At 39.7% G+C, this 18,117-nt stretch overlaps 1 protein-coding gene and 1 long non-coding RNA gene across 3 annotated transcripts in view; one reads left to right on the plus strand and one right to left on the minus strand.

Annotated features, from left to right (window-relative positions):
- Positions 1 to 15,442, minus strand: part of sh2d3cb (SH2 domain containing 3Cb) — a 35,883-nt gene extending 20,441 nt beyond the window's left edge. The window contains exons 1-6 of one of the 2 annotated variants that reach the window (XM_047592521.1): positions 15,306 to 15,442; positions 10,978 to 11,665; positions 6,728 to 6,767; positions 5,615 to 5,743; positions 2,029 to 2,423; positions 260 to 357 (exon numbers count right to left, since the gene is read on the minus strand). In XM_047592521.1, the coding sequence (XP_047448477.1) occupies positions 260 to 357; positions 2,029 to 2,423; positions 5,615 to 5,743; positions 6,728 to 6,767; positions 10,978 to 11,665; positions 15,306 to 15,324 (1,369 nt within the window). In that variant the 5' untranslated portion in view covers positions 15,325 to 15,442. Of the gene's footprint in view, positions 1 to 259; positions 358 to 2,028; positions 2,424 to 5,614; positions 5,744 to 6,727; positions 6,768 to 10,271; positions 10,427 to 10,977; positions 11,666 to 15,305 lie in introns of those variants that run through there. The other variant, XM_047592522.1, reaches the window with a different exon arrangement.
- LOC125012536 lies at positions 3,047 to 10,968 on the plus strand. Its single transcript, XR_007113295.1, has 4 exons — positions 3,047 to 5,480; positions 5,567 to 5,712; positions 10,299 to 10,416; positions 10,597 to 10,968. It is a non-coding gene; the product is annotated as an uncharacterized LOC125012536 (long non-coding RNA).
- Positions 15,443 to 18,117: the final 2,675 nt, after the last annotated feature.

Consider the following 18,117-nt stretch of genomic DNA (forward strand, 5'->3'; position numbering starts at 1 on the left):
TCCTCATGCTCTCCAATGCTAGGGCTTATTTTGTTTTTTGTAATGTCTTATTTTGTGCACCCTAAAAAGATTTTATGTTCTGTCATATCAGATGAATATGAGCATTTTGTTTAAAAATATTTATCAATAGTTGCAGGTGCAAATACTGCTGAAGTTAAATCAAAATCTTTTCTTAAAGTAAAGTGTTTATCTATAAATCCAAACTGTAAATCAAATATAATGAGGAAATAATCATAAGAGGAGAAAGAGTTTGACTCACTGTGGTTGTATGGAGTAGATAGATAAGATTCTTCAGCCATTCGCTGACCATCCTTCTCCCTGTTAAAGTCTGCCTCCCTCTGGCGGAGACAGGAAGGACTGCATGGAGTGACAGCAAGAGACAGATAGTAGATGTTATCGCACTAAACGAAGCAGTCTCATCTTGAATTTGTACAGTGTGTCAGTTTATTTTCTCAGACTAATAATGTGATATTAAGTTTCTGTTATATATATATATTATATTAATTTCTGCTTATTTTGTGCAAAATTCTGAGGTAACGCTTCATTGTGCATTTTCATTTTCTTGTCATATTTCTGACAAACTACTTTTTACAGATGACTGCCTGATTTTTCATTCTATGGTTTCATGTTTATTTTCAATGAATGCATAGAAGTGGTAAGTCTGAGTGTTTGTTCAGTTCATTCCCACTCATCCTGACAGTCTTCAGGGTCAAAGTCTGGAAAATAAAGCTAAAACCAGCTTTTTTCCAGGAGGTGCTCCAATGCAACCAAGCTAGTTATTTCTTAAACCCGTCAAGTGTTATGAGATGTAAATGAATACCAAAAATCCAAAAATCTAATTTTTAAAGCTGTTGTTTTGGAATTAATTAATTATCAGACAAAACCGTAGAACGAGCAGGGCAGGTGGTCTGCATGTAAACACAACTTAATGATATCACCTGTGTTATTCTGTCTGTAAACAGTTGTTTCCTAATGCTGCTTTCTGATGCACTCTATCTTGAATTTAAAGGATTGTTCTAGTTTATACTACTTAAGTGAGGTGACGCTCACTTAAATAGACCACAAAATCAGGAATGACAAAGCTGTCAGGTTCATATGCATGGCCATGGTTTCTGTGGATAGGTTTGACTTCAAAGAATGGATCCCAGTATTTTCATTAGCCACTGTAATTAATTAGTGATAGCAATGATTTCTTGCACAGAGACGCTACTGAACTCATTTGGCAACTCTTTGACTACAACTGTACCAGCAGTTCATAGTTCATTTGGTCATTTGGAGAACAAGAGTGTGCCATATTGGCTTTTATCTCTTGAAAGAAAATCTAGCTACAAAATATTCCTTATTCCAAACACGGGAGGCTATGTACACACATTTCCTTTGACCCTTTGCTTTACCATGTAACTCCCGAGGCATGTTGTACATTTTTGTACAGGTTATGTTCCATAGAAGATGACCATATTGTTTATTATCTGTAGCACCACCATTAGTCAAATAGATAATAGGCACTGTGTAGGGACTAGATTCTGTCAGGTCACCATGTGGTTGGCGTACAGTTGATGAAGAATCATGTGGGGCATCAAAAGGATCACAAATGGTAAAAAAAAAATAGTATCAGTTGCATTTTCATATTGAGGAACAAGAAGAAATTGTGACACACTGACTGTGAAATTTAGTTGCATGTTTCTGCTAGGTAGTTGAGACTAGCTGGTTAGTTCCAGCTATGAAATGCTTTGTATCAATGGAAAGAGAAGCTTCGGGAGTTTCAAATGACACTGAGCATGGCAGTCTGGATTGTGTTTACTGTTGACTGTCTCTCATATTTATGGGGTTCTTAAGGCAGTTAGTTACATCAGATTCTACCAGTTTTGTTGGGTGAAAGGCCATTGCTCAGCCCAGTATACTTCCAGTGAATGAGTTTATTGTATCTCTAAGGTTCATGCCACCTTTGCACTCTTCAACTCTTCTATGGCAAACAGTACCACAAAAAACAATCTAACTGACAAATTATGAGAAATGATTAAACTTCACCTTCTCGGACAGAGCCTGTCCTCTCCTTCAACGCTGCCGCTCCTCCTCCCTCTGTGGCCGGATGGTGGGCTGACGGTGGTGCTGAAGGCCATCTCCAGGTGGCTGAGAGGCAAGATCCTGTTAACAGGCTGGTGAATTTTAGCTCCGCTCCACTGGGTCAGGGCTGCCCGGCCGCCCACGTAGAAGTGAACAAGAGCCGGTAAGGAGTCGAAGGTCTCACCATCCAGGCTGTACTGGAACCTAGTGTACGTCTCACTGGAATGAACCATCGTCTTCTTGATGAGGAAGTGAAATGTTTTATGCTCCCAGCGGCTGGTGAGGACAAAGTCGCCCTGACTGGACCGAGAGTCCCTGATGAGGAAATCTCCATGGTTCACCACTAGGCTCTCTGACACCTGAGAAAGTGTTTGAATCTCAAATTACAATACAATTTTTTTTTTCAGAAATTCACATGGTTCATGGTGCTGAATGTCATTTTGATGTTTCAGTTTTTATCTAATTGCATAAAAAATCTGTCACAACATGGTATAGAGAAAAGTAATCCCTTTGCATGAAATTGGACAATCAGTGCGTGTGCATGCAGAGCTTAATCGAGCCATGCTAAAAATTCGACTTTCTGACTACAGTCCTTGTCCAAGTTTACAAGCAGCACAAGAAAATCAAATAACTGATGAGAACATGTTCTCCTCCTCCGCACTAGGTGACGACATGTGCTTTTTCAGCGGGTTAATACCACGTTAATACGGTCCGTTTTCCGGTTGACCTATTACATCCAGTATACAGTATACAATCAATGATCACATCATATAATAAACAAGAGCTGTTCATGCGGCAGACCGGCATTTCACACAACAACCAAATGGATAATAGTACAGCTTTTTTAATCTCCTACGTAATGTGCGCGCTACTTCTGGTGCAGGTGAGATATGCGCTATCCCTCAGACGGCTCTGTTTACCGTCTTCTTCTGCGATCGGTTTTCCTGGATGTTTTTGTTCTGGGGTCACACGCCTGCGCAGCTGTTGTGGTCACACGCACACACGTTATCCGATTGTAGTTTGATTAAGGCGTATACGTGGCGGAAAAACCGAATTCCAATCGCATTATCTAGGTGTCTTAATCGGATAAACAGAACTCCGATTTTAGTGTGCTTACGTGCACTTACGTTGCCCAGCTAGAGTCCAATTAAGGCAATAATTTTTTTTTTTTAACGTGTATGTAAACTACGGTGGCCGACACGGGCCAAACGGACGGCAACGACCAAATACGTTTCAGCTTCAAGTACAGAAACGATGCAAAATCAGAAACTCAAACACAAGTCTAAACGAAGTACAAAAAGAGGAACGTGGTGCAACTGCTAAATAAGATAAAATGATTAGAGACTGATATAAACACTCATTATCACAGTCTTCCATACCATATAACGCTGCACAGTAGGTGTTATGTCTGTTAATGACAGAAGTTAACTTGTAAACAGTTATGAAGTATCTCCACTGTGTGTGTATATAAAGAGGTAGTGAAGAATATTAGTACTCTTCTCAATAACAATAATAATCTACAAGTAAATGTGCAGCCTTGTAACGTCTGGTGTAAAATACAATAAAATAAACGTCACGTAATGTGCAGCAGTGAACATAATATATGAATATAATCAAATAAAAGTCACATTACCGTTCACACCGTATTTTCATGCACAATAGTTCAGCCAGCTGTTCTGTCTCTCTCTCCACCCCATGTCAGAGCTATAGGTCCAGGTTTGAGTCTAGTTTGCATGTTCTCCCTATGTCTGCATGGGTTGCATTAAGCAAGACATGCTCAATAAATGCACAGCTAACTGTTCATTCTTTGATGTTGTTTTGCGGGCAATATCTTTAAAAACATCTGCAAAAGTGGACTCTTGACAGTTTGCATTTTCAAAATCAACTCCGGTGACATGTACTACTACTTTGCTGTTACTCTTCAATATATCACCACTTACATCCTGCCCAAATGGTTGATTTGTTCTAAAAATTACTGACCCAAATAAAATAAAACACAAACTATATCAGGTTTGAGGTGATAATGTATTTCTAAACTTTAACTTCATGACAGCTGCTAATTTCCCATCTTGAAACTGCAGCTTAGTAGTCACATAAACCACAGTCTTAACACCTGTACCCCCAGAAAACATCGTCATTCACAGGTGCACCACACACTCCACTCTGCAGTGGAAGCACAAATCGCAACGGAAATTTGTTCGTGGGAAATCTTCCTCTCCCATCAGTGCATAATCCAAAATTATCAAGGGAATTTTGTAACAAATTTAAGATGTTCAGAAAATCATGTCTCTGTGACTACAAGTTTGGTTGGTTTGCGATTATTACAAGTGGTTTTCATGCTTACTAGAAATATGTGCACAAAACCAAAACAACAGCTGTTGGTTCAGAAGAGGGTAAAGTCAGATGTCTATGTCAAATTGGAAAACCCCTTGCTGAGCAGTCTTAACATCTGTACAAAACAGCTTCACCCCAGTTCACACAGTGAGACTGCAGTTTTTGTAGATTAATGCATCATTAGAGTACCAATCACTGGGGAAAGAAAAGAAACAGGATCAAAACCGATTCCTCCACTACAGCTGAGTATCTGATCAATAGCAATCTCTAGTAATATGAGTTTCTGATGAGCAACACAAATACAGGCCCTTACTCCTTACTTGTCATTTAGAATTTAAGACTTGGATGAAATAAGATTAAGATAGTACTTTATTGATCCCCATTGGGGAAATTCAAATGTTACAGCAGTACAACAATGACCAGAAAGAAATTAAAGAAATTAAATAGGACAACAACATTAAACATTAAACGCGACAACAGGCAACAAGCAGCAAGAAGTACCGTACATAAAGTACAGTACACAAAGTGACAGCAACACAAAGCAACAGCAAATGTCTTCAAGAAACCACACAAGTCCAGTTGTCCTTGTTGTAGCTTGTTTTTCTTTTCGCAAAACTGAACTTAACCCATTTACTGGATACACAGTTGTCACTGAGGTCACTGAGATGGAGAGAGGTATTCACAGCTAACAACATGTAGCAAACAGATGCATAGATAGCGAAAAAAGTAGGACAGGTGCTCTGTGTAACATAAAAAGTCCCCCAGCAGCCTAGGCTTAGCAGCATAACTAAGAGACGGTTAAGTCCAGCCCTAACTATAAGCTTCGTTAAAAAGTAAAGTCTTAAGCCGGACCTTAAAGGTAGAGAGGGTGTCTGCCTCCTGAACCCAAACTAGGGGCACATTCTACTTTTAGTAACCCTCCACTCAGAGAGCAGTAGCTATTTTGGGGGTGATATGATACTATAGCAAGGGAAATTCAGCCCCAGCACTGACTGGGACCAGTACTGGTGCTGATCCATCGTGAATTGTGAAAGTAAATGTGCATCCCATGTGGAAAAACTTTTCTCTTGAAAATGACAGAGGTGATGGACATCATCAAATGGAGCTATATCTTTAAGGGCACTGTTTGGAACGAGAAGGATTTTAAATACTACTCTGGATTTTACAGGGAGAATCCTGGACGACATGTTGATGTGTGTGTGTGTTTGAGGCAAACCTCCCACGGGATGCATCCATGGTACCAGGCGTGACTCTTCAGGTTCGCGGCGCTTAGCTTCAGCTCCTCCTCCAGCTGCTTCCTCAGTTTGTCTGATGGTGGGTCCAACCAGAGGTTCTCCTTGGAGAACTTTATAAACAACGACATGAGTTTAAATGTATGCTTGCTTTGGGTCGAATCTGGCAGACTTGCTTCTTTCCTTAAGGAGAAATTGCTCAAAATGGCACAAAAAGAAGCAGAAAATGAGTCAAACTGCAGCCCCTGCTCTGTATTTGTGTAAATGTGTGTGAAACAGAGGGCAGAAGGGGAGGACAGGGAGCTAGAGGGAGGACAGCTCTGGCATTCCCACACTGGCATCCATACACGGGGGCACCAGGGGCCCAAAAACCAGAGCCATGCTGGAGTCTTGGCCTCGTCGCTGTGGCAACGTCATTGTGCGACTGAGGTCATCACTCAGTGCGCTTTGTCGCTCATGTCTTTACACAAACAAAACCAAAATGAAGCTACTGTATATCAAGAGTTTAGGTTGAGGATGAGCTTTTGTTTTGACACACACACATTCCTAGGTTACAGTTACCCCTGCGTTTTTTTTTTACTCTTTGGCACCTCCCACCCCTCCTGCTCTGCCTGAATGGTTTGTTCCACTGAACTGTGAATCAAGGGCTGGGCACAAAGCCAGGACCACTTCAAAAAAAAAAAAACTTTAAAAGGCTTTAATTTCATTAACATTATCATTCATTGCCAGCTTGTCCCATTCAGACAAGTGTGTGTTGTCAAGTGTCCAATTATAAGTCAATGAACTGGAAATTCTCTCTCTGCGCCTCTTCCAGTCTGAGGCACCGGTCGAACCGAGGCAACGGCAGAGGCGGAGGTTGCCATTGGTAACCGAGGCAGCATTAAAGTATGCCACCACAGACAGAGCAGCACATTCCCAGACTATTTTCTCTTTCTGCTTGAATTGAGTTCACAGCAGAAAACTGTTTTAATTTGAGCATTTTTTATAAACATCCTGCAAATACAAAACTGTAAGGTTAAACCAGAGGAAGTGTAAAAAGAAGAAACACCAGAAAAGGAAACCACACATAAACAAGAGACAAAACATGTCAGGTTTACCTTCACATATTCTCCACCACCATCTCGCGTGTTCTGACGACTGAAAAACAGGAGAAATATTTTTAAAATAAAAATGTGCTCTTGGCCATAATTAACTAAAAATAAAAGTCCTGATATCATTTAAGTGAAATCCTCCATGAAAGGCGACATTAGCTACAGAGAGCAAAATGGTTTTGTACCATCCTGAAAACACGTTTATTTCTGTTGTAAAGTTGGACATTTTAACATGGAGGCCTATGAGGATTGACTTGCGGTCGGAACTTCTCATACACAGGTGTCAAACATGCTGCCTGTGGGCCAAAAGCGGCCCGCGAGAGCATCTAATCTGGCCCGCAGCATGAATTTGTAAACTGCGAAAATTACATAGACTAAGACTGCAATTTTTCAATGAAAATAACTGCTACCCCTAATATGTAATCCATTATTTATAAGTTAATGTGCTGTTATCTCACTGGCCCCCAAACTAAAATGAGTTTGACGTCCCTGCTCCAGTAATTATTAGAGGAACTGCCATTTTGGTTTTGAAACCGAGAAACTGCAGCTCTGTTCTAGCTGGGACCTTCCAGATACAGAGTTGAAATGTTGATTTTCACACGATCGAAAAGTGAGCCAGTTAGTGCACGTGCTACTTTAGCTATATTGTGCTACTAGTAGTCATTATCATATTCAGTCTCATGCAGTATTGCCAGATAGGGCGGTTTTGATGAACGAAATTTGGTTTTCATTTCATTTGTTTTAATTACCTTATAAAGATGATTTAAAACGAGACTAAACTTTGTCTCTGTGGAAAGAGCGACATAAGTGGGCTGGGTGAGGTAGCAGAACAGATGTTTTTTTTTTATTGTTATTTTTGTTTTTTGTTTTTGTATTGTTTTTCCCCCTAGATAATAATAATAATAAAAATAATAATAATAATATATTTTTTTTTATTTCTGCTGTTAATTATAACATAGAAGTCATAGGGATCGGCTCACTGTTGGGGCCAGCATCTTGTGGACATTTTTAGAACTGCAGTTTTTGACTTTTGGCTCTCAGACTGAAGAGAGTGTTTTAGCACCCGGGCTATTTTATTTGTTTGCTCTGAGTAGTTGACTGTGGCGAGAATCTGGGAACTGTCATGTTACATAATTGTGATCTATTGTGTCATACTTCATGTCCCACTTTGGCATATTCATTACTCAAGATGTTCTGAGTTTTATGAGTCAGAGAATTTCCATTAGCGTAACTAAACTATGTTTTATGGTTACCTCAGGTAACAGAAGCAAAACACCAAAAAGAAGCAAACAGAGATTGACATCCAGATTGTGTTGTGTTGTGTATCTGGTTGGTGTGTGGAAATGGCCCACATCTCTGAGTCAGCAGTGGTTCCAAGTATTTGACGGTTTTCGGTCATCAGTTCTTGCTAAAACATTCTGGGTTACTAGTAGCTGTACTACCAGTAGTGCTTTGCATTAGTATCCTCCCATCTTTCTTCTTGCACAACCCTCTGCAGCACTGTGTTCATCTGACACCACCCAGCCACAACTTGCAACACAACAAACTTCTCCAGAGAGGATGAGGAATCTGTGAAGCCTCCCATCCATAAACTGTCTTTACTTCCAGGACTGAAGCAAAGGAAACATTTTTTCTGCCCGTCAGTAACAGCACAGCTGGCTCCTCACAAAGTCTGGAGACTCTGGGAGTCACACAAACTCAGTTCAGCACTCAGAGGACACGGAGAACTGACGGTAGAAAAAGGGGAAAACTACCCAAAACTGCAGTGTGCGTGTTTTTTTTTCTGACAGCAGTGATGTGTTGTGTCAGTAAAACGTTGGCAGTGTGAAACAGTCACTCTGCTCTTCCTCAGCTTGCTGCATATTTCCATGAGTCAAGGGAGGTGACCTTTTGTTCCCAAACACAAACTCTGAGAACAGGCAGCACACAAACACAGATGTGAACACACGAGTGAAACTCTAAACTCTAAAGTTACGTTTACAAACCAGGCAAGTTGATTTCATGTTCTGATTTAGGTTGGAGCTCTTTGGTAACCCCAGAAGTAGCATTATAATTCCAATTATTTCAAGATTAGACTAAATCCTGAGTCAATCTCAATTGGATGTGGTACATTCCAGATTATAAAATTGTGATTTCATCAGCATCAGAAAACACATTATGACGTAATATATTAGACTTCATGGTGAAGTGAAAACAAGTTGAGAGACTCTGTATACAGACTGACCAGGGACTCTAGGGTCCTTCACAGTCCACCTAGCAAATACAGAGAATGTGTGTCCCAGGCGTTCAAAGAGGCCAAGCAAGAATCACAGTCTGGGATCAAAATTTGATAATAAAAAGAAACATTTTGAGGTGTACTTAATGTTTGTTTTTGTTTTTTTACTATAGCTCCTTTTGCAATCTTTCCAATCTCGTGGATGAGTCAAACAATAACACAGCCTTGATCAGTTATGCTTGACTACCAAAACAACATAGATGGATGTGTCCATCGTCCAGCCTGGGCTATCACACATCTTTGTTATTATTTTTATTTTCACTTTTGTTACATATAGGCAACTAAACAACTTGGTGAGGCTTGGAGTCAAAAGAGACCCTTTCACAACATTTAATGTAGGGATCTCCTGATTGGTATCGGGTTCCAACCAGACATGTGAAGAAATGCTCAAGCCTGATGTTTTGTAGCTATTTATTTTAGGCATGTCAGAAACCAAAACCACATCTCTGTCAACTCAAAACAGCATCTTCGGTTTTAATTATGGTCGGCTAATGTCTAAGAATCCAAGAAGAAGAAGAAGAAAAACCAGTAGTTGATCATCATTCAATACTACCAACTTGATTCAACACGAATTCAAAAAGAAACCCAACAGAATCCATATCTACTCAGTCAAAGGCTGCACCAAAACAACAACCAATACTGAACGCTGCTTTTAAAAGAAACGTTTCCTGGAGACAGTGTCAAGGAGAAGAATATTCTAAAGAGGGTTAGGGAGAACACAGGTTTTCTAGAGCCAAGGTACGAGCTAAAGCTTGGCTGTACCAACTCCACACAAATTACCCCCGATGCATCATCAATAACATGTGTGGGGCAAGATCACATCCATGTATTTTGACTGTTCTTGGTTGGCATGCTAAAATAAATAAATGAAAAGCCTTATCACTGCTCCCACTGAAGCCAAAGAAGGATCAAATTCCCTCTTATGTAACGTCCACTCTGGTCCAGATTCAGACTGCAGCACAACACAAGATTTCACTCACACTGAAAATACTTTGAACTGTCTTCTCATAAATCTTTACAGCACCAAACTAACAAACAAATAATAATAATAATAAAAATAAATTAAGTTTTTTTTATTTCTGCTCTTTAACTGCATAAAGCACTGTTGCAAAAAAAAAAAAAAAAAAAAAAAGTCGATTCGAGTTGAGATGTTAAGGCTTTAAAGCTGAGTAAGATCAAGGCTGAATGACATTTAACAGATTAAGTGAAGATCGTGAACAAACAGTGGGAAAACTTCCGGGACATTGAAAAATGCCCACAGGACAGTTTCCTCACCTTCCCATCGTCTCTGCCTCTCCGCAGCGGAATGACGGACTGTCAGCGTTCCCAACTTCACACATCTCCTCCCGTAAAAGTCCGACAAAACGCACCGCCGCCGACCACAACCCAGATGATTGCCCACCGCCACTGCGCATGCCCGGTGTGTAACAATTATTTCATTATTTATTACTATAAGAGTATCTGACCCTGGCAGTGTAATGTTTTTTATTATTATTATTATTTTATTTAATTATTTTCACACTTTTGCAGAAAACATTTAGATTTCTTTTTGTTAAACTACAGTATTTTTTTTATAATATAATGTTTTTTTTCATTCCAGATGCTGTGATGTCTGCTACGTGTGATTACTGTTTTTTAGTAGTTTATAAAATGACTTTTTCCAAATTTTTCAAAATGATTCAATTGTTTCTTAAAATCATCAAAATCAATTAAAATCATTCTCAAATACAAACTAAAAGATGACAAGTCATTGTTTTTGTTTTTTTACAAGCGACCAACTTCTCTGCATCATTCTCTGTATTTTTGTTTTGTGTCTATTTTATAAATCTTAAAGTCTTCTTTCTGTCAGCCCCTATTTTAGATGGATTAAAGATAAATAAGCTTCAATTCTCCAAACCAGTTGATTTGGTTCAGAGTGCCATACATGACCGTGAAACCAAACTAATTTTATGATAAAAAATTAATAAATAAATGTTCTCACTTGTTATCGCTCTCCACTTCCTTTGAACTGTTTAAAGTCTTGCTGGTTTCCTGTGTGACACTTGGAGGCCTCTCTGTTTGTGAGTCAGTTATCGGGTCCATCGGCACATATACGTCCTGATTTGAAGTTTTGCGGCCACTAGCTGGCGTCTTTGAAGGCTTTCCGCTCGTTAGTGCATCATGGCCGGTGATGGGATCTGCTGAGTGATCATTGGTGCAGCCGTCAGGTGCTGAGGTCAAAGGTGAGGCTCGGCTGAGCATTGGAGTGGCAGGCAGCGGCCGGGCCGATCCAGAGGCTGGCTGGGGCTGCTCCATGCTGTTCACACCGAGGCTGGAAAGAGCACTGAGGAGGGGGGAGGCTCTAACAGAATCCTCCGCCTTCCACTTGCTCTGCCCCCCACTCATCCCTTCCTCCATGTCCTCTTTTTTGTTCTTTTCCTTTATCCCCTTGAAGCTCTTCCTCTGCTTGTCGCTGCGGGGCACAGTGCCCACGTGTGAGAACATGTCGCTGGAGCGGGCGTAGCTGGGGCTGCGGGAGGAGGACATGTCGTCCACTGTCTCACCCCCCACTGCTGGTGCTGCTGCTCTGCTGAGACTTCCATCATGCTCTGGGGCTGCTTTGAGGACGGTCTTCTTCTCTGGCGAATGGCGGCTGGAGAGATTGGTGAGGCTCCCAAACCATTTAAAACCTGTCAAGGAGGAGGTAGTTAATGAGGATAAATACTTGACTGTAAACCAAAAAAAATCTGTCATCGGCCATCTATCCTGAAATGCCAATTTTTGCAATCTTCTCTCATGAATTAAATTTCTACCAGCCTTATCTTTTCCGTTTTGGTGCAAAAGGGGGGTGGGGGGTGGGGGCTAAAGGTTAGTTTATTGAGACCAAACCTTACAACAAAAGGCACTACAGGGCTGAGACAGGTGCACCCTTAAACAGTTCAACACAAAAACAAAGTGACCAAAGGCAGAGCAAACAGATTAGGAGAGACAGGGGAACACTAAAACTTTTCTTAGTGACATCAGAGTTTTGTAATGAGTGGAAATATCCAAATCTGAGGAAAAACAGTGTGACACTTGTCAGAGTAGCATTAGCTTTCTGGCTAATGTGTCAAAGGGTTCTACAAGCTGCTGCCAAGTCATGTCTAAAGTACTAAAGGAGTGGTAGAACCAGTTTGCCACCCATTCAGCTGTAGTCCCTTTAATGTCCACTAGATGCTGGCTCCAACATTGAGATGATAGAGCTTCTTGTTAGAAACTTTACCGCAAAAATAAACATGTTTACAGCCTGGTACTAAAACAGTTTTCTCTATAGCTAATTACTTTTTTGAACGATACGTTTCTAGTTGTCTACCTCATTTTCACCTAACTGCTGCTTATGCTCTTGAGCCTTTCTGAATTAGCTGGGAGCTAGGTGGAGTCTGCCAAGATGGTGACAATGTTGATCCATTTGTTGTCAAACTGTCTGTAAACCAGCGAGTAGTGTCTAACTTCATGCATATAAGTACACAGACTATAGACATCTTCACATATAGACTTTAGTTTTAAACACAATTGAAAAATAATGTGCGACATTTACAATCTAAAGTTGGATCTGCAGCTGCAAACATTTAATTTTTACTAAGTCTTGTGAAAAAAATAAAATATTTTCTTTGCGTTTGAGTAATCCGAGGAATGTCGTTGTGTCCATGTTTCTATTCTGAGCTCTCAGCAGTGTTTGATTATGTTTCTGCCCCGGGGACCACAGGCTCTGAGACACTAATGGATATTTATTTCCTCAGCTAAATATGGACTCTGAGAAAGAGGTTGCTGTAGGTCCTGAAATTTTCATTTACCTGCACATTATAAGCCATGCTTGATTTCTTGTACAGCACCATCAAAATGAGTAAAATATCTTCCATGAAAAACAAGTTGGGAATTTCCCATTGTGCTGATCTTTTCATTATCAGAATCTAAATAAGAAAAGGGAAGAGGCATCACATACAGTAAACGTTATTCTTGTCTTCAGATTTGCTTAGAGATGTCTTGAAAATAAAGCTGAATGTGTTGCTTCTCTGAGGTTGAGCTGTATTGGATTGGCAATGTCAGCATCTGCCATTTAAATCTTTTTTCCAAACTTGCTATTTTTTGTGCAATGTAAGTTTTTTACTTGATTTAGCCTCTTTCTTTGGTGGTCATGGATTTGTACGATACACAGACATAATGAAAGTCCCCCGAGATGTACATTTTCTGGTTCCTTGTATCTGGTTTAATATTTTCTGGAGTAGCTGGATCATTACTGAGATGTTTTTAGAGTAAATACCATTTGCTAAATTGTTTCAGATGCATGTGTCTCAAGTAAGGACTCACAAAAATAATAACTCCTAGCAATGAAGCCCAACACTGTGTCTCATTGTGTCTGGTCCAAAGATACACTGCTCTGGACATTTAGTTCCTGTTATTACATTGAAAACAGGGGTTGGCATATGCCCAACTCACAGATTTGCTCATAAATAAATGCACATGTATAATATTTCTGCTTTATGTATCTAATTGGGTTGTCCTTGTTTACTTTCAGGACTTTTTTGAGTCATTTTTGCACAGAAAATTCCGTGAGGGGGTGTTTTTAAGCAGCTATGTATGTGTCAGATTCATTTGAAAACAAGTTCCAGGGCAAGATGAGATGAAACAGATGTGTATTTGTCTTATCTGACCACATGTTTTTCAAAAAACCTATGCGTTACATCAGTGCTTATGATCCAGAGACATTTTGTTTTATTTCTTTTTTTAAAGAAATAACTAAATTGTGTTTTGTCAGAAATCATGCAACCAAACTGATTAGAAGTACGGAAGATGTTTGGCATCCTGAAGTGATAAGTTTTCTGTACGCAAGGCTAACCAGACAGAATAGCCTTCAGCTGCACCACGTTCTACTTTTAACACCTAACAGTCAAAGTCAAACAGCAGAAAAGACACATACAGGGAGCTGTTGTCCTTTTCTTAACTCAGCTCTGTGCTAAACTCTGCGCTCAGCTGGTCCTTCACAAAGAGAACGTCTATGCTTGGTTTACAATGAACCAAAAAGCTGTTTGTAAGTGGAACAGTGGACAAAGAAACAGCAAAACAAGTGTCAATAGATCACATTCATTTTAACGGCATTACACAAATAAACTAGCATCAGCCTCTTTTCTCTGACTCATCACATATCTGTCTTTGTTTCCACCGTGTTAAAGAAGAAAATACTGTTCTCTGGAACATTTCCACTGATTACTAACATATAACAATAACAATATTACAAATAGATATACACTGCCAGTCAAAACTTTGGAGGTGTGTCCAAACTCTTGACGGGTAGTGTAGCAGTGACTGAAGAAAGCTTTGTAAGAATAACTTCAGGAAGTCTGAAAAGACCTGAAGACAAGCAACTACAAAAGTCATTGACTCAAAATAACCATCAACGTGTGTGAAAAGTATATTTGTGTGAGGAAAGGTTTGAGATATTTTTTTGGTATTTCACTTAACTACTTCCAGCATCCACTATGCCACCAGTTCACGAACAGCAGAGATCTGTGTACAACTCTGAGCACTATTTCCACTGAACAACAGGCATCGGTTGCTAACAAGATCCCAAAGAAGCAAAGCAGCAACTGCGTTATGCTGTGGGGCTGCTTCAACAAACACATCTGACGCATGGACCTCTAAATTTTGAAAGGATATCATGATTACGATGTTTCGTATCACCTAAAATAACAAATTTATTATTATAAAAAAAAATATTGTAAATAAAAATGTATATATTTACATGACACAGCAACAAAATGAAAGACATTTATTTATAACCGGCTACATTAATTTGCTAAGTGTGGTAAGTTTGCCAAACACCTGTTAAAGGAGAACAGGTTCTCTGATCGGGAGACAATAAATGAACACTGAAGGACATCAGCTGCTAATAGCATCCCTATAGTAAAGAATGGTGGTGGCAGCATCATGCTATATGGTTATTTTGTCAGATCACAACCACTTTCTGTTTACACTCACTGCTTTCTTTATTTCGGTGACATCAAATATTCGTTCAGAGAGAGCTAACACTCAAATAACAGGTTTAGAGGTTTAGGATTTGATTGAACCATCAGAAATGTCACAGCAGCTGAAAATAACATGAAATGACCAATATGGTGTAATAAGTCCCAAACCTAAAATACCGGAAAGCACTGGTTTAACTGCTGATTTTTTATATGGTCTACCGTGTTGATTTCTCAAACAGGGATTTCTCTCATAGCCATCTTTTGGAGTAAACTTTCCAACTATCTCAAATACTGCACAGCAGATGCTAGAAAATAAAATGAAACTCACTCAGTTTTCGTTTGCTCATGGCTCAAAGGCAGAATGTGTTGATTTCCTGGGGTCCTGTCACACATAAAACAGCCTTCCACCTTCCACTTGTTCCTGCAGTGCGATAATGAGGCGCATGCTCTTTAACAGAGAGAATCTACTTCCTGTCTTTGAACACAGCGGAAGCACTCAGAAGTGGCAGGAGGGGGTGGTAAACACTTCAGAGCAGTTTTGTTTTAATGCAGTTAGGTGTCATATTCATTCTGAGAATGCAGTTGCAATGTTGTAAATGAATATGCACTTAGAGATCCACTTAGGTATTCACCTGTAATGAATGATTGTACACACTGATCAGTTATTACATTACCACCACCTGCATAATGTTGTGCATGGCCTGGATTCTTCTAGATCTCTGAAGGTCAAGAAGAGTTCTGGATCGGACTTGTTTGTCCAGAACATCTCACAGATGCTGGATACATATTTTTGTTATTCGTCAAACCTTTCCTGAACCAGGGACAATTATCCTGCTGATAGAGGCCATCAGAGTATACTGTTTCCATGAAAGAGTAGACACCGTCTGCAGCAGTGTTTAGGTAGGTGGTACATGTCGAAATAACATCCACATTCTTCCCGTAGTGCATCCTGGTGCCATGACCAGACATTTTGGCTGCATCCCACAGATGCTGGATTGGACTAAGATTTTAGGAATTTAGAGGCTAATTAAACACGTTGAGCAGGACCACAGGGCAAACATACACCCAGAAGAACACAGAATCCAACCGATGGTCAACATGATGTCCATGAGTCCTCTCAACGCATCGCAATTACACTTCCTCAAACAGTAGCTGATTTTCAATTCGTGTTTTTTTAACAATGCCAGAGGATAAATACTTTATTTTCTACTGGATTTCACTGAAGGCCTTTTAGGTTGTTTTGGGCTTTAAAGAGAAATTTGGAGTCACCTAGAACACCTAGAACCGTTTGTAAAACTATTTCTTATTTTTTATTTGCTTTGTTGGGTGGTGCATTATGTTTCATATACTCAGTACCATGGAGAAGATGATACAATGCAGGCCATTAAAAAAAACATTGTTTCCTAAGAAAAAGCTACGCCACATTAGGATTACTTCACTTCCTATTTCCTGTTCTTTAAAGTCACTGGGTGGAGCTCTACTTTGAGTCAAACTGACCTCTGCCTTACCTTTACATTAAAATGAATGTTAGAGCATGAGATAAAAGAAAAATACTGCAGGTAGTTTAGCCTTAAAGACAGACGATCTCACATTTTTCTGTTCATTTAATTTAATCTGCTCACTCATTTGGAAAATATGGCAAAATTCAAGTCACTAATATTCTGGTAAAAGCTGTCGTCATTACATCAGCACAGCTTTGTAAAGATGCTTCTAATAAAACAATAATCAACATACTAAATTACACAAAAAAAGGTCAGTTCAGCATTTCTTTCCAGTTTTAGACGTTAGATGAAAGACTCTCTGAACTCTTTAGTGGACAGAAATACAGAATAAGGAAAACATGGAGCCACAGCAGGAGGGCATTTATCACCCTACAGGCTCAGTGGGTGGAGGCACAGAGCTGTCAACATCTTGTAAAGTTTCCTGCCAACGTTTCCTGGTGAACGAGAAGAGTCACTGAAACCATTCACTACTGCTTTTTTTGTTTGTTTGTTTTTTTTGGAAACATTGTTTGAGGATTTAGAAAAATTTAAAAGAGGCATTTGAAATAAAGGACACATCAGATTCAGATTCTGCACTAGTTCTAGGACATCAATCCCACTGATCAGACTAGTGTCACTGATCATTGATTGCCTGTTAGAAACACTAACGTAGGTGACTAAGCAGCATTGTGACAGTGGAAGGAAGTTTATGAAATTTTCCACCAGTGTCATAATCTGAAATGAGATTATTTTACTATTTCTTCTTGAAATTCGTGCTCACTAAAATTTGCAGGGCTGACTTGCTCACTAAGGCTCCCCATTAAATCCAGACTCCATTATGAGCTCCTCTATTCCCTGTGATGCAGCACCTTCATATATCAATAAGATTTTACAAGCCTGTGTCCACAGGAAGGATTTGCTGGCTGTTCCTTCCTCCAGGCTTAAAACTAATGCTAAGTGTTTGAAGTCATGGCCCGCAAACTTTGGAATAGTCTTCAACTTTAAGGTCCATCAACTCTTGAAAAGAAAAGTGTTTTGAGTTAATCTAAGGCTTGTTTCACTGTAAGGAACTTGTGGGAATTGTGTCCTTCTTATTACTTCTATTATTCCTTTCCTAACGTAGACCCTCCCAGAAGATATCCATTTCATGGGACCTTTTACCTAAGTACAAATACACCATAGTAAAAATGCTCAATAACAAGTCCTGCATTTAAAATGTTAACTATTACTCATAAATCCACATAAAGCAGGATTTTACTGTTTGCTGTAGCAGATCAGAGTGTTCAACAGTCCAGGTCCAGTAGCATTCAGACCCTGCAATAACATCTGTCCCGGATAAATAAATAAAAAGTACAAGTGTGCAAACACCCAGTACACACTGAGCACACATCTGAGTGATCTGATCTCTGAACACATGTGGAGGTGGTCTGGGACACTCGTGATCTCATTCCTTGGGTAGTGTGAACACACAATGAGTCCCGAGTCACATTAAAGACCACCTACTCAGTAGAAGTGGTCTTGGGTTAATAGTTTTGAGTCATTCATTGATGGGACGCAGGAGTAGGATCAGAAGACGAATCAAAGTAACGGGAATATGAAAACAATGATGGAGAATAACTACAGTGGCGACAAAGCAAACCTGGACCACAGAAAAGAAAG

Source organism: Mugil cephalus, chromosome 8, assembly GCF_022458985.1.
Source record: "Mugil cephalus isolate CIBA_MC_2020 chromosome 8, CIBA_Mcephalus_1.1, whole genome shotgun sequence".
NCBI classification, from domain to species: domain Eukaryota; kingdom Metazoa; phylum Chordata; class Actinopteri; order Mugiliformes; family Mugilidae; genus Mugil; species Mugil cephalus.